General features: G+C 42.1%; 1 protein-coding gene across 4 annotated transcripts; it reads right to left on the bottom strand.

Annotated features, from left to right (window-relative positions):
* Nucleotides 1-413: 413 nt before the first annotated feature.
* Nucleotides 414-17,036, bottom strand: POLDIP3 (DNA polymerase delta interacting protein 3). Of its 4 annotated transcripts, none has more exons than XM_062624208.1 (9): nt 16,881-17,036; nt 11,973-12,360; nt 9,469-9,546; nt 7,592-7,687; nt 5,553-5,735; nt 4,568-4,645; nt 3,898-4,027; nt 2,945-3,011; nt 414-2,687 (listed from the first exon to the last, which is right to left on the bottom strand). In XM_062624208.1, exons 1-9 carry the CDS (start codon nt 16,937-16,939, stop codon nt 2,513-2,515), a joined length of 1,254 nt encoding a protein of 417 aa, XP_062480192.1. In that variant the 5' UTR covers nt 16,940-17,036; the 3' UTR covers nt 414-2,512. The 4 variants fall into 4 exon arrangements, with proteins under 4 accessions (XP_062480192.1, XP_062480193.1, XP_062480195.1 ...); XM_062624209.1 differs by having other exon boundaries at nt 9,469-9,543; XM_062624211.1 differs by lacking the exon at nt 5,553-5,735.
* Nucleotides 17,037-17,137: the final 101 nt, after the last annotated feature.

The raw sequence follows: 17,137 nt of genomic DNA, 5'->3' as shown, positions 1-17,137 counted from the left end.
TCTATTAATAAAGAAAAAAAACAACCTTGAATGCCTCTTTCAGAACAGACAAGGTATAGAATCATAGAAAGGTTTGGGTTGGAAGGGACCTCAAAGACCATCTAGTTCCAACCCCTTGCCATGGGCAGGGACAACTTCTACTACACCAGGTTGCTTAAAGCCCCATCCAACCTGACCTTTTTCTTCTAATCAAGTGGCCCTTTGCACTGAGGAAGTCAGTTAATCCCTCCCTTGAGGTGAGGTCTGCAGTCACAATATGTATCTCCACACCTTTTTATCCAGCCAATAAGGAAAGTACCCTATTTCATTTAGAACAGGTACCCTGGATTTCACAGCTGTATTGTTTTTTACTAAAATAATTTTCTAAATTACTAGGCTGTCAATAACAAAGGCCATTTTCTTTTCTGTGATAACAGAATTTAAACTAGGTGGGGACACAAATTTCTCCCACTTAGCAAGAATCAGGAACTAATTTCAATAATCCAGATTAAAAAGCATATAAGGATCAATTCTCTCATCCATATACTCCTCTTGCTCTTCATTACATTATCAGTTTTAAAGTTTCTATATTGATATAAAAGCACACTTGATTGGAACTCCACCTATTTTCAGTTGCTTCACAGCATCTAAAAAGGCTTAGAATCCACTCTCTGTATAACAAACGTTTATTCAGAAACAGGTAACACATTATTTTCTCCAACCCCTAATGTTTCCTCCCCCTCCCCCCATTTTATTTGAATTTTCTTAATTAAAACACAAGTGTTTGATGGGCAACCTAAAAAAAGGAGAACCATGGCTGTCTGAGGTCCCCTCCCCTACAAACATCTGTTGTTCACATGAAGCACCACAGCAATAATGGTGTTGGTGGCTTCCAAACCAAAGAGAGTACTCTTTGGGGAAAAAAAAAGACAAGTTCTGCCAAGTCCTCAGTTATTTCAATGGTTAAAAGCGATACAGTGAGATAGAGGAATCATTTGCATGAGCTAGATAAGGGCAAAGAGTTAATACAGAACTAGAAAGCAAAAGAAACATATGATTGATTGCAAGAAATTAAATCCGGACCTACAATGGTTACAGAGGTCACTGAAATTCAGCAGAGCTGAACAGAATGGATTAGATTAATCTCCCAGCTAGAAGGATCAAGTTCAAACCCCAACTACATTCTGGAAGTGGCTCTCAGCATTCCTCTCTTACAATACAATTTGAACAAATACAAACGAATGGAGCTACTGGGACTTCAAACATCCACGGCAATTACTCTGTAATAACAAAGGGAAGTGTTGGAAGTGCCACCTAGTGGCCTGCGGCTCCCCACAGATGACACTGGCCCAGGGTACACCCTTGCTGCTCTGCATGGGACTTGCTTAAGGCTCCTCTCCCTTGTGTTTCTTAAGAGTGCTACCTGCTTTTCTCTTCAAAAACGCTCTCTGAAGTCAGGAAGTGCTGCAAACATCCTCCAAATTCAGGCATGTGAGCCCACATAGCTGCCAAACATTGCTCAAATGACATCTCCCAAAGCGAGTTCTCGGGTGCAAGAAAAGACTGCTTCCTACATTTTAGCATCTGAAAATGGCCCCAGCTCCTTTTTTATAGGAGATTGGGTAAGTTAGAAAGCAAGGGAAGGGGGGGAAAAAAAAAAAAAAAAAAGAAAAATCACATCCCTGCATCAGCAGGAAGATGTAATAGAGTCTAATGGGAATGAAACACTTGGATTTCTTCTAGCTCTGAACACAGGATTGATTCTTCTTTTTCAGTCCGGAAAAGAGTAACTGACCCTGACCCTACAGGACTAATATGTTCATTGTACAAATGCCAGAGCCTTTCCCCACTCCTCCACCTTGCTGTAGAGTTAAGCCCCGCCTCCAGTAGGGGCAACAGGTAGAGAGCACTTGTGCATATATCCTTTCTGCCTTATGCCTCTGTTGGCTGCTATACACAGCAGGAGGCTCAGTTTTTCACACTTCGCAGTTACAGCTGCTGAGCAGAAAAATGTCCAACAGTCAGAATGAAGTAGTATGTCACCAAATGCAAGTCAAAGATGCAAAACAGTGCTTCCTGTAGAGCCACACCTGACTTTGTACCCAGTGCAGCAATTTCAGACATAATGTGGTACTCTTGCTTGTTGATAACCGAGGGGAAGCACCTTCTAGTTAAAGGTCAGTCAGAAGAAAAGAGAAGGAGATCACCACTCCTTCCCTTAAAGTCTGTGTGCACTTTTAATGGCCACTAGGGGCTTTGGAGTAAAGGATGGAGTTACATGGTATATGCTTGGTAATACATTATTGGCAGAAAGGGGAGGTTATTTTTTGGGGAAAAAAAAAAAATCATGGAAGAAAACTCCAACTATGAAAACAGAAAGCACACACACAAGAGGGAACACTATTGTACAGTAAGGTAGTGATCATAGAAAACAAAAAATTTCAAGGCAGGCAAATGCAAGTAACATCTGCACTCCTGCACTTTTCTTTCCCCAACTTAAATGGGTTTCCAGTCCACTTCTTGCTCCCCCTTCTCAGAGTTTGATTTTGAATTCTGTGGGCTGCACAGAGGCAGAGACCCCTGAAGATTTGAAGAGTGCCTTCAAGATCGTGTCAGGGTCCACTTCAGCTGGGGGATTTGAGGAGGCGCTTGCACTTGACCGGCGTGGTTCCCCTTCCTTCTTTACTGAAGGGGTATCACTCAATCGGCTGGAGGATAAAAACAAAAAAACAATAATTAAAAAACCCCAAAACAATATCCAATATCAGAGATAAAGGTTTTAAAGGGCTGGGAACACTATGGAGTCAAGCTGTATTTCCCTTAGCTCTAACACAGAGTAGCACAGAGAGGAGAAGGAAAATATTAATGCGACGATAACTTGCCAATGGTTTTCCTCCCCTCAGGTTCCTCTTAAAACAGAGCCTGTAAATGCATTTGGTTCTTCCCCCACCCACAGGACACTTACAGAAGTATAGGCTGGTCTGAGGTGATCACATTCCCATTCATATGAAGATTGCATTTCATTGGTTGACCTAAACAAAAAATATAATCAAAACCAGTCATTTTATCAGAATTGTGGTAAGGCAATATCACACAATATCACAGTCAGAAATATCACACAACAGGGAAAGCAAGAGTTTCACATGCTGGGAAAATGTGAGAAAGAAAAGCTAATACATCTCTAATTGCAAAATCACAGTAACAGAAAAGCCACCGAAATATTCACTACAATGTGAACAATCACACTAATTAAGAAGTCACGTATAGGTACAAACCCCTTAGTACAAGGGTTTTGTACCTAATATGTGGGAGACATAAAAGGATTTCCCATTCTCAGCTGCCTAGTCCTCATCTGATGATCACAACATATCACTCGTCTAGAGAAAGAAGCAGCACCTATTTCCAGCTAAAAATTAAAAGCTAATTTCAGTCTATATTTAGATTGGAGGTGAATCCAGATTAAAAATCCCATTGTTCAAAGTTTATGGAGAAGCCAGTACTAATTGTTTTACAATCAAATTCAATATGGTTCTGGTGACACCTTGAGACTTCTGAAAATACTAGTTTTACTTGTACTTTGCAAACAGCTATCTGTAAGCAGGTAAAGCCTTTGTAAGGACTATCTAACTCTAGGAAGTGAATTAGAAGCAAAAGGAATTTCATTTGGAAATTAGACTAGGGGACTCCAGGAACCTGCCTCTACCTTTGAGCATTCTCTTTCTAGGAAAATCTTTTTGTTTCACTTAAACTGTGCATATATTTAGCTGGTTGCACAAGTGTATTACATTATTTACCTCAAACTGATTTACTGGCATTTCCTCTCTCTTGATAGCATCTGAGATGCTTTTAAACTCTCCGCTGAGGTGGCAAAAGTTGTTGATTTATCTATCTTAAATACAACACTAGCCTTGAACTTACCGTCTAAGCACCTGTTGTTGTATTTCTTATATGCTGTGATAGCATCTTCTTTCTTCACAAATACTACCTCAGCCACTCCAGGGTGTACCAGACGGGCTCGTTTCAGGGCACCACACACACAGAATAACTCCTGAGGGCAGAGAGTTAGTCACGACCACAGGTCACATCAAAGGTACCACTCTGACCAAAGACACCGAATAAGAAAGGCTTAGTTTCCCAATTGCACCACCCATCATGCTTAGTAAACACATGGCAGAATCTTGATGCTTGTCTGTGTTTGCTATAGTATGAGTACTTCACATTAGTAATACAGGTTGCACAAGCAGAAAAGTTCAAGGCCAGTACTCTATACTGTTTATCACACATGAAGATCAGGCTTATTCTCAGCCTGCTGAGAATGGAAGATAGATAATTTGGATGAGGGCAAGGAGAACACCAAGCATCATCTGGGGGAATTCTTCTAGCGATATCAGAATTTTGTCCCATCTTAAGCACTGACTTAAGAACAAAACCCAAACTGATCAGGTCCCTTCAAAGTTTTTGCAAGGAAAGCAAACCCACATCATACCCCTCTTCACTACATTCACCACAGACCAACCAACTTATCAAAAGAAGTAGGATAAGGGAAGAAGCGTCGCTCATCCACAGTTTGGCAGTAAGCAACACTCACAACAATGTCTTCCTCTGTGACTCGAGGATGCAGATTGTTAACTGTCATCTTGGTACCTTCCAAAGGACTGAAGGCCAGCTGTCAACACAAACAAATGCATCCCATAAAAAGGGCAGCAGGCAGGACAGCAGAGAAAGCATTACCAAAAAAGTCACTAAAGGGATGTCCGTGAAAGTTTGTACACACACAAAGGGGAGAGGTACAGCTAGTAATGGGAAGTACCAATGGTCACAAAAGCCCAGCTCACCTGATGGCAATAGAGAAGCCCCGTTTCCATGTTAATTTCTCTCTGAAGTAACTTTTCTCTTTCATTCCCAAGTATAACACTTAACTTAATCCACATACACATGCCCACACTTTTAAGCCCATGTCTGTTTCACTCTGCATCAGCCAGCAATCCCCCAAATACAGTACGCTGAACTCAAGATGCCTGGGAACACCTGGTGGGTTACCTGTACCCAATATCTGGCAGTTTTGCAAAGCAGTTCCAGCCAAGTTGTCTACAAATTGCCTGAGAAGTCTCATGAGTACAGAAAGAAGCTGTATTTGAAAGAATTCTCTTTCTTCTTGCTAACAGGAGTGGACAGAAGACAATATACCTAGCAGTGTTAAAACACTACTCCTAGGGACATGGAAGCCACCAAGGAGTGTCCAAACAACTGGCCCCTCCCTGTAACATGGTTTCCTCCAGGACCATGAGCTCTCTCATGCTAGAGAGAAAAGCTGAGAGAAACAAGATGTGCTGAGAATTCCCAGTTTCCCAATAAACTTTGAAAAAAAGAATAGTTAGATAAATTTCAAATTCTTGGGACACGGGTTGCAGTTATCAAAATAAGCTTGATGGAGTCCTAGGAATACTAGTGGAAGGCAGGCAGAAATAAGCTGCTCACATGATGAATAAACAGCAAGTGTCATATCACAGAATCATAGATTCATATGTTTCAAAGACTTCTCTAAAGAGCATCTCACACTTCCCTAAGCTCACCTCAATGGGTGCTGGCTCTTTTGGAGGCTCTTCTTTTGTCACCAAGGTCCGGGACATGTTTGCCAAGGCCTTCGTTCGCATAGGAGAAGGAGGTGCAGGCGGAGCTGTATATGTATCATTCTGGACCACTTTAGTCAGGGGAACAGTCTTGGACAGAGAGAATTTATTGCCACTCAGCCCAGTCTGAGGAAGAAAGAAAGTATCTCTGAGAGCTGCAGGCTACAAAAGTTATCCCTCTCTTTGAAGCACCAACAGCAGGAGAATATTATTAGCATGCACTAAGAACTGCGAGTCCTTTCCAGTGTCAAAACCACTACAGCGCTTGGGAGTTTCAGCTTTGAAACAGAAATCAACTCAAGTTTCTGGACACGAGCATATAAAAGTATGTTTATTCCCAAAAAGCACTTCCCTCACTTGACAAGCACTTTTTACTTTCATATTCTTTTTAAATGAACTTTACCACTGCGATCTGAATTTGAAAAGCTCCTTTTATGCAAAGATTTTCAACTACTTTACAAAGTAGTCACAAAAATTGCTCATTAAGACTGAGCTATACGAAGACCTAGTACAAACAGCAATATTTCAGAAGCATGGAGTGTAACCTTTCTAGTTGAAACTACCAGAGTTTAAAAAGCCAGACTAAAAGTTGTGTTTGGCAGCTGCTACAAACACTGAAGAGAACACATTTACTCCCGCAAAACCATAAAAAAGCAGACAACCCATAAGGCTGTTTTTTAAGGATTGCAAATGCCAGGAGGTGTATTCTGAGTACCCACATGAGAAAAAAGAAAATGACATGATCACTTCACTAGATTGCCTGTGTGATGGTAAAGCCACATGAATTTACTTTTTTTCAGAACCACAGAGTAATTTAGGGTAAACTTATGTCCAATCCTCATGTTTGAAGCAGGGCTAACTTCAAAGACATCAGGTTAGCTCAGTACACCCTACTTTGTCCAGTTAAACGCTGAATATCTGGGAATGGCAATTTCACAATCTCTTTGGGTCCCGTGCCAGATGCTGATCAATATTCTGAGAATTGCACGACTTTCTGTCTCCCCTCTCCACCTTATTTTTCCTGCTGCAACACATTTGTTGCTTTGTCTTCTCCCTGTTCACTCCTGAAAAGGACCCGGCTTTTGTCCGTTCTATGACATATTACGCATCAAGAGTGGACAGATCTCACTACAGCCTTCTCTTCTCAGTCTTAAGAGACACTGCTCTCACCCTCTCACACATTACATACTGCAGCCCTCTGATGATTCTGTCATACTGTTTTCAGTTTGCCAGTGTCTGTTTTGTATCACAGAGCCCCAGAATAGACACAGAACTCCAGGTGCATTCCCAAAACACCAAACACATGGGAACAATTATCTTCCTTGACTTGCTGGCTATGATCATACTAACATACAATCTACAGCTAGCCTTTGATGCTGGAAGGATGCACTGCTAACCCGTTCTTCATATACCACTCAGCAGGACCCCCAGGCTCTTTCCTACAAAAGCTGCTTTCTAGCCAGTCAGTTCTCAGCTTAAGCTGCAGAGCATTATGCCATCTCAAGAGCAGGACCTTGCATTTATCTGTGTTGAAATTCCACCTTCTCCAGAGCATTGGTACTCCCCAGCAAACTGCCAACTAAGATTTTGCATGGCAATAGATTTCCTGCCTTGATGTCCAGTCTCTAGAAGCAGCAGAAAGCTTTCCTTTCTTGCTTGCTTAAACAATAACAAGATAGGCTCAAAACACTTCAACAGGAAGAAAGTCAAGAACTAACATGCAGCAACCTGCCAGCAAGTAAGAAAGCACATTCTGGCTGCAAAAGGCCTATAAAACCACAGTTAGCCTAAAAGGAATCGGTCCTAAAAAAAACAGCACTTAGAAGCATTGGCACAAAGAGAAGGGTGGGGCAAAGAGCAAATATTTCAGGAGAAAGCATCATTTACGTACTTTAAAAGAACATAAGCCCTGTAAAGCTGCAGCATGTGTGTCTACCCAATGTAAGCACGGCACGGTGGGGACTGTTCAGATAATCTCTTACCGTGTTGTGCAGGAAACTGTTTGTTGTGGTGATTTTCATCTGTTTGCTAGCAAGGGGAGAGACAGTTTCATCATCTTCTTCCATGTCATAGAGACCCTGAAAAGAAGCAAGGTAATAATTTATGAGCAGGTAGATTTATAAGCAAGTTTATAAGCAGTTTGCTCCTGTCTTCAGCCTTCATCAGGTAATGAACATGACTACACTGGACTTCTGCCCTTGCAGGCCAGGGGCACAAAAGCTGAAGGTATTCAAGCCCATTTCAAAACATCAGTGTAAAAACTATCCAACTTCTTTTCCAAAAATGCCGTAGTAAAGCTGTACTGAAACATGTATGTTTTTTTCAAATCGCTAGACCTCATTAGGACTGGTGAAGACACATTCATGGAATAAAACCTGTGTCTCACTTTCTAGCACCCTGCTACCTTTAAAGCTGAAGCCTGTACATCTGATTGGTTTTTTGTTTGTTTGTTTTTAAATTAAGCAGATGCCTTCCAAATACATCTGAACCAAATGTTCCTTTTGAGTAGTCTGCTTTCCACAACACAGCACATATGCATTTGGCACTAGAAAACACCACACTAGGAGCTTTACTGAATGAATAATGAATTTCCCAGTTCAACTTAATGCTCACAGCCCTGCCTTATAATCTTGACATAAGCTCCTACACAAATATTTTTTTCATGGACTTTAAGTAATGCTAAGAAAAAAATTACAAACACATGGCACTGCCCAGAAAAGAAGAAGTCACAATTCAAAACAGCTTCCCACTAATACAGTAGAAAGGTAAAGAAAAATGAAGAGATTAGCAATGAAAGCTTGCAAAATACGTGGGTTTTCATAGTCAGCAAGATTCTGGTTTACAATCGGGAAAGTTGTTCCAGTCACGGAAATGCTATGAAGGAAAAAAACCCCAAAAGTGATGGCAGAACAGAGGAGAATTGCACAGAAAACACCTGAAAAATACTAGCTGTCAGGACAACAGACTTGAGTTTGAAACGGATTCAAAGCTTATAGTGATAAGGTCAGAATTATGAAGGCACTTCCTTAAGTGACAGCACCTGGGACAGGTGAGGGAAGCAGGTCAGAGGTAACATACACAAACAGCTGAAGTTATCATAAATGAGGCAAAAAAAACCCAACCCAGGACACAATGTTGGAATACTGACATTCACAGTATTTCATGTAATACTTCATGTATGCACGCACACAAAACAAGTAATAAAACTCTGTATTTCCTCCCTGAAAGCACCCAAGGTGGTCAGGTGGTTGAACAGCTGGGGGCTGTGACAAAGACCTTTACAATTGATCCCAGAAGAGACAACACAAATTCTAGGGTCTTCCTCAGAGTCTGCTTGGCAAGGGATATGGCAACTTCGAAATTTCATCAGAATACCAGTTAACATCATTCACTGTCAGGTTCCCAGCAGGGACCCGCAGTGGGGATTGCAGAAAGGTTATACCCTCTCCCACCTCACTGTAGAACATTTGACCATGTACAATCATATCCATTCTCTGAAGAGACTGGCAGGATGCTGAATCAAAACAACCAACAACTGGATCTGAAGTAGTGTCACTGCGAAATTTACAGAAAGACATCAGAGATAAAGGTCACACTCTCTAGAGAAAAACATTAGCACAGAGATAAAAACTGGGAATACCTACTTCATATTCATATAACATAGAAGGATTCAAGATTAATTAGACTAAATGAAAAAATCAATTACCATAGCAGTGTCTTAAACATGCAAGAATAGGGAGCTAAGCTGTTTGAGATCTTCCACTTTTCTATTTAAAGTTTTCTTTGCATGTTCCAATGTTCATGAACACCTTCCTCCCCCCTCAGAAGGTAATGAAGAGCACTGAGCAAGGGCACACACCTGTTTGTGTGTATGGCTGTTCACCACATTGATCCTCATTCCTGCTGGATGAGAGTGTCCAGGAACTGGAGCCTTCTGCTACAGTTAGAGAGAAAGAACCAAAGCATTAAACACTAGAGTCCACCAGATCCTCATTTCAGATCAAAGCTGTTAGCCGATACCCTGAGACCACTTAAATGAAACTCGCTCTCCTGCTCTTGAAACATATTAACCACAAAATGCTATAATATCTGTTTGCTGTAGTGTGTTAGATATGAGACAGCTTTGCTTAATTGAAGAAATTAAGACCTAAGGCCACACAGAGAAACTGATTCAAATTACTTGAGTTTTAGTCCAAGATTAGTGGGAAAGGGCCAGTACCCTGCCAGCACTGACTAGATTTACGTTTCTGCCAACATGAAAACAGGAATGGGGCAAATCTTTCATGCTAGAAGGAACCAGATACCTATTTCCATCAAACTCAACAAGCTGGGACACAACACAATTTAGTTAGCTCTATCGCAAGGGAGTAGTATATATTGCCTCTTCACACTAGAGCTGGAATAAGCTCTATTGCTTGTAGTGGAATAAAGTGATGCACAGGGTAGTGTAGCTGACCTTTCTGTGGCCTGCTGTCCCAAGAAACAGAGAAACCACAACAGAAGTAGTCAGGGAATGTAGCTGTACTATTCAACAACTGTAATTAAGCAACACCTCTCCCCAGAAAAGCCCTTTTAATTTTTGAAACAGCTGGAAGCTTTCCATTACAGACAATAATGGATCTTCTTCCAAAAACACTCCATACAGGCAGTAAAATCTTCAGATCTGCATTTTCTCTAGACTGTAACTTACACCACAGCACCCTCATGTTTCAATTTGCTAATCAATTCAGAAACAAGGGTACCTGTCCTACAAAACCAGAAGCAGAGTTATGGAAATTCTTTAGCTTTCTAAGGCTTTTTTCCTTCCTTTACAAGAAACAAGACCACAATACCATCAGAGCTGTGTGCTGCATGTCAGATGAAAATACTTTTGTTTGATTCTGCTCCAACATTCGGGAAGAGAGAAAGGCCATGAGAAATTCGGAATTTTAGTATAGATCCTAAAACCAAAAATAGTTAATTTCTCATGTGCATGGTTTTGTCTACAGTCTTAATCACCATTATATTCTGCAATATTTTTTCTTGCATGATGTTGTCTAACAAACAGAAAGTACCACAGGTCAAATCAAATAATATATAAAAAAAAAAAACAAAAAAAACAAGCAGGTTAGAGGAAATTGCTACTGTACCAAGTCTCTGGAAACTATTTTAACTCCCAGAAACTTTGTAGAAAATGTTCAGCTCCTAATGGCTGATGGTGGTGATTTGGCTTAGAAGGACAACACGCACATTAATTACCCTCCTAATTAAAATACTACTGAACAGACTGCTCTATTGCTCTATGATTAGCCCTTCTTATTGCCACAAGAGTCCTTTCTCTTTCTTAGGTCATCCTGGCAGTAATTTTAGCCTGAAATTCCACCTACAAATTTCCTAGGCTAATTTACAGAAGAAATATGTTTGATACTTTTGAGCAAAACTCACAGCTGAACAGAAGGTGGACTCATCTAGGCTTCAAATCAATGAGAATAGGAGATTTTCTAGGTATGTGTAAGCAGACTGTTGATCTTTGGGAACAGGAACATGAAATAGGTAGGCTAGGAACCTCAGTTACATGCTTGTAGAGGTGAGGAACAAAACCACTCCTCAAACCACAATCCTGACAGTCTGGAAACTTCTCTTTTGACTCTACCCACAGTACTTAATACACACACATAGCTCAACAGCAACTGTTTCTCAGAGACATTTGCCAAGAATCCTGCACACACAGCAAACTGAAATTAGAAAACTGTCAAAGGAAATCAGCAGGTTAGGGTGAGCAAGTGATTATACTGCAATTGAAATAAAACTGGAGCCTCAGCAGGAACGCATCATGTAATCAGGCAAGTCTCTGGAAGCAAGTGCCTTCCTGAAAACCAGACAAGTAGAAACAAGAGATATTGTGGAAGGACTCATTGAATTTTACATCTTCTTAGATACAAACACAGCTCTGTATTCTAAATTGTTATCCCACCGCTAGGATAAGCTAGTTATCTGGACAGGACAATCTACCACATCAAACTTGCAAAAAGGGGTGGTGTACAAATGACCAAAAAATGCATGCATTCTCTTTGATTTTAGGTGGGAAAGAGACTATTCAACCATTCAGGACAGCTACTTTAATGCTTCAGTGTTCAGGAGTGTTGCTTTAATCTTTACTGGGCCCAAAATTCACATTAAATCTTAAATGAAAGCTGGGATCCTACAAAAAACTCCAAGCAACAGCAAGGAGACCCAGAAGGCTCTGAAAACTGCCCTACAGGCTGGACTGAACTGTATCACCATCGCTTCTATTGTAAACATGTGAACACATTCATGCATTATCATTTCTACTGGACAGCTGTAGAATAACTGAGGGGCTCAGAGGTGACGTGCTTGACCTACTTGGATAGTTTTGGTGATTTTCACGGCTGGATTCGCTGTTCCCATAGTTGGGCTGATAGCAGCTGGAGTGCTCCGTTTTAAGGTGATCTTCTCTCTGGCATCCACCACTTTGGTCACCTTTTCAGTAGCAACATTTTGCTGTTTTCGGGAATTCAACATCTCTCGAGCATCCTGCACCTTCCCTTTGATTTTAAACCGAGCATCCTTTTGAACCAGTTTTTCACGGGCATCTTTAACCCCCAGTTTGTGTCGAGCATCTGTGAGGCCTATCTTCTGTCGGGCATCAAATGTCCGCTGGAAGCTGACAGCTGGGGATGATCTGTTTAAAAGGTTTTGTTGGATCCCAATGCGAGATCTTACACCTCCATAGACTGGCCTTGTGTTAAGCCTGAAGAGGGAAAGAGTTTCAGACATTGTAAGATGTGATACAGTATCAATAAAAGTATTTGTGTTACTGCAAACAAAAGGTCATTATTACTGCACAGAAATCCACTCAGGTTAGATGTCCAAATACAACAGTAGAGCTCCTAAGATGGTTTATGCTGGATTTTACATTCTACATAAACAGCTAAGGAACTGATTTTCAAAATCCATGCTTAAGCTCACATTTACAATCTTCAGTAAAGGGTCTGATTTCAGCTGTGCTAACTACATACTATATTTAAACAAAATTCATCAGCAGCTTAGGCACTTTAGGGAAACCTTTGAAGACAAAGGAGAACAGAAACACATTTTCTAGCTTCAGGACTGAGCAGGTCTAATAAAGCATCTTTTGTAATACATTACTACATCCTGATACAAAGAAAACATGGAACTACATGTGATTTCAAGAATTCTTGGCAGCAAATTCAGATATGTGGGAGCATAGAAGTTTGGATTTTAAGATGTACAAGTACCAGTACCAATCTCAGTTCAAAGCCACCAGTTTCAAAGTTGATTAACTACCAGCAAAAATACTTATCAGTCAAATCACTTTTAAACATCAGTGCCTTTTCTTTAATCTACTAACAAAACTACCGCACTCAATGGACTTTACTTTTAAGTACATCATCATCACAATGCAGAGGATAGAAAGGTAACAGGCCACAGAAAGGACAGCAGTTGTACATATGTATTACTAAGCAGCAACCCATTGCGTAGTGAAAGCTGAAACTAGCTTCCTGTTACAGGTTTGATTTGCTTTTTTCAAAATCTCCCCTTAAAAGGAAACAGCTCGCCTAATGTTTTAACACAGCTCCTCCTTTAAGTATTTTTTAATGTTTTCTTTTTTCCATTGGGTTTCTTTATGAGAAAACAGGGTGAAAAAATCACAAAATAGTAAGAGAAATTTTAAAGATAAGGTACTGAAAGAATATTCTTGCTGTTATTTTTTTAAAATTCAGATGAGCTACAGAGGGCTACAGTGTTCATCAGCCTATTTAAACACACTACCCAGTATCATGAAGTCTAAAAGTAGCTATCTAGAATTTATCGAAACACTCAAAAGGCTAACACCAAAAATTCAAATGATGCAATCTGAATTCGTTATACACCTTTGTATCAGTATTTATTTCCAGATCTAACCCTACAATCTTAACGTTATGTACGGATATGTATTTTCAGTGGAGGGATCTGTAAAAAAAAAACAACAATCAAACAAACGAGATGAAAGACTAAACCTTTCCATCCATCACTTTCATTCTTGTGTCCAGAGAACTGGAGAGCTAGGACTGGAATCCCATTTTGTTACATAGCTAAGAATCCTATGGCTGCACTCCCCTACAGCCAGAGCAAACTAGCTAGAAGAAACAGGAGTGTTACTGAGACCATTTATTAAAATATATCCAGAAAAATACAGAAGACTAACAATACCTACAAAGTAATAGCCACAGAGAACAAGACTTCCCTTGCAAGTCTAGCTATGCCTTCAGAGTGGTGCAGAAGGGCTGGATGAGCGGGTCTTTTTAATAAGCCTAAAAGAGGTCAAAGTAAACCAGAAATATATGTATCAGGAGTTAAGCCAGAATTAACTAAAACCGTTACAGACACAAACTAATGAATTTGGTTAGGAAACTAATACTGCCTTTGATGACTACTGCTCATACACATAAACAGCCCTCTTCTGTAAAGAACTGCTTACCCTATAACAGCATTAACTGCTTAGGCATTTTGTGCCACAGCACCTGAAATAAAAGGAAATCTCAAACGTTTAATTTTCCAGAACTCCACATTCTGTCTTGAATATTTTGTGAATTAGCACATTTTACAGGCAAAGATTCTTCTGCTATTTCATCCAGACTACTGAGCAGCAGGTCGAAGGAGGTGATCCTGCCCCTCTACTCTGCTCTTGTGAGACCTCACCTGGAGTACTGTGTGCAGTTCTGGTGTCCTCAACATAAAAAGGACATGGAACTGTTGGAACAAGTCCAGAAGAGGGCCACAAAGATGATCAGGGGACTGGAGCACCTCCCGTATGAAGACAGGCTGAGGAAGTTGGGGCTGTTCAGCCTGGAGAAGAGAAGGCTGCGTGGAGACCTCATAGCAGCCTTCCAGTATCTGAAGGGGGCCTATAGGGATGCTGGAGAGGGACTCTTCATTAGTGACTGTAGTGACAGGACAAGGGGTAACGGGTTAAAACTTAAACAGGGGAAGTTTAGGTTGGATCTAAGGAGGAAATTATTTCCTGTTAGGGTGGTGAGGCTGTGAATGCTCCATCCCTGGCAGTGTTCAAGGCCAGGTTGGACGAGGCCTTGAGTGACATGATTTAGCGTAAGGTGTCCCTGCCCATGGCAGGGGGGTTGGAACTAGATGATCTTAAGGTCCTTTCCAACCCTAACGATTCTATGATTCTATAATATGGTGATTTTAGTTTATTCAGTTTATCCAACCTTCACAAAGTCAAGTTAGCTACCTCAGAAATGCTTTAAAGTGTTGTTGTGGGTTTAAACGCAGCTGTTAACTCAGCGCCACAAAGACACTCACTCACCTCTTCCTTCCCTCCCCTCCAGGTGGGAGGGGGAAGAGAACTGGGGAAGAATGAGTTCAGCTGAAATAAGAACAGTCCAATAACTACAGTATAATATAAAACTACTACTACTACTACTACTAATAATAATAATGATAAAGGGAATAACAATGGGAGAGAATATAAAAAGTGAAAGGGAAAGAAAAACAGTAAGTACAAGTGCTGCACAATACAATTCCTAACCACCCACTGATCAACACCCAGTCTGACCCGACCGGTGATTTGGGCCTTCTAGGTCACTCCTCCCAGTTTTTATACTGGGCATGACATGCTGCAATATGGAATACCCCCTCTGGCTAGTTTGGGTGAGGTGTCCTATCTCTGCTCCTTCCCAGCTTCTTGTGCCCCTTTTCACTAGCAGAGCATGGGAAACTGCGAAGTCCTTGGTCAGGGCAAGTGCTACTGGGCAACAGTAAAACACTTAACATAAACCAGTAAAACACTGGTGTGTTATCAGCATTGTTCTCAGACTGAAGCCAAAACAGCAGTGGATCAGTTACTAGGAAGGAGAAAAATAACAGTTACAGCTGAACCTAGGACAAGTGAACTGAATATGACAAACAGCACAGAAATTATTACAGTGCTGCAGAGGGACTATTGTTCAGCAAATAAAAGCAAGAAGAATTCCTGGAAGAAATGAGAATTAAGGAGGGATTTGAGAAAGGATCTAGTGGGTGCCTCGCATATTAAGCAACATAAGACTGTTCCAAATATGCAGGATAACATGAATGAAAGTGCAAAGCCAAGGCCTTGTGTAGACTAGGATTTAAAAGTGTTTGAACATTTTGCTAGCATATGTCAGCAAATAACTTTTAAAAGACGTGTTAAGTGGAGACATTCAGAGTTAAAAATCTAGTATTTCCCAATGACCCCTAAATAAAACAAATTTTAACACCCCACTCCTCCAACAACAAACTAAGAAAAAAAGGAGCATGCCATGCTAACACAGGTAGAAATCCACGGACAAGATCTTCAGAACCATCAAGAGACTACAGCAAAATGGAAGATGAAAAGGTATTGAAGGAGAAGCCAGATAAGAACTGCCACCAGCTGCACTAGAATAAATGGCCCAGCCTACACCGGAGACATCTGCTGTACAAGTGAAGAATGCAATCTCGTAGCTAACATGTAACACACTCGACATCTACCCAAGCATTTGAAACAATCGGCGAGAGCACCATTAACTCTGCTACAAAGACTAGTTTCCAAGGGCCAGGCAGCAATCCTCACGGAGCCCCTGCAGCCGGAAGCCTCGCCTATGAGGACCTGGATCAGCTTTGCTACAGTTACGGCTCCCCGTGGCACAACTCCACCTCCCACGGCCATCCCACAATGCACCGTGCCGCTGCTCAACGAGCCGCGCAGGGAGCTGCGAGGGGATCGGGCACCCCCAAGGCACTGCATGGCGGAGAGTTCCCGCTGCAGATATAGGGCGGCTCGACGCCGAGAGGGATGGGGGACTGCTGATCCCGTCTTGGGGGACACCACTGGGGGAGAAGCAGGAGGCAGCTGGGAAGGTGCAGGTCTGAGGTACCAGTGAAGCAATGGGCTGTGCCAGAAATCTAAAGCGCAACCAGAAGAACCCGAGAAGGGAGCGGAGAGGCGGCGGCTGGGCCTGCCCTGCCGGGGCCGAAGCCCACGGGGCAGAGCCAAGCACAGGGGGTAAGGTGTGGGCATAGACCCCAGCCCCAGCGCTGAGCGACGGCGGCCACCGCCAATCTGCACCGGAGGCACGGTCCCGCAGAACAACGCCTAAGCCAATGGGAAGGGGAGAGCGGGGAATATGGCTGGGCCGCGCTGAGGCAGGCTGAGACCCATAGCCTCTAGAACGGAATAACAGAAGGAAAAGCAAAGGAACCACCGGAAGCCTCCGGTCCCGGGTCGCTGCCTTCCCAGCCACTTACCTCCCTTTCACGGTTACACCGCGCTTCCGTATGAGCTCGTCCAGAGACAAGTCCGCCATCTTGTCGCGGGACCCAACGATAAGACGCAGCGATCCAGACCCGGAGGTGACATCACACCGCTTCCGCTCCTCGCCCCGCCTCCAGACGTAAGGCGGATCCTGTCCAAGCGGGGCGTGTGTCCCAGAACACCCCGCGGCGCCCGGGCCGTTCATTTGCATACGGTGCGGTATGTCCTGACCCGGTTCTCACCGCGGCAG

The sequence above is a fragment of the Pezoporus occidentalis genome, unplaced genomic scaffold (assembly GCF_034315485.1).
Source record: "Pezoporus occidentalis ecotype Australia unplaced genomic scaffold, CSIRO_AGI_Poc_V1 ctg263, whole genome shotgun sequence".
Taxonomy (NCBI): Eukaryota; Metazoa; Chordata; class Aves; order Psittaciformes; family Psittacidae; genus Pezoporus; species Pezoporus occidentalis.
This window is presented reverse-complemented; position numbering and strand designations above follow the sequence as displayed.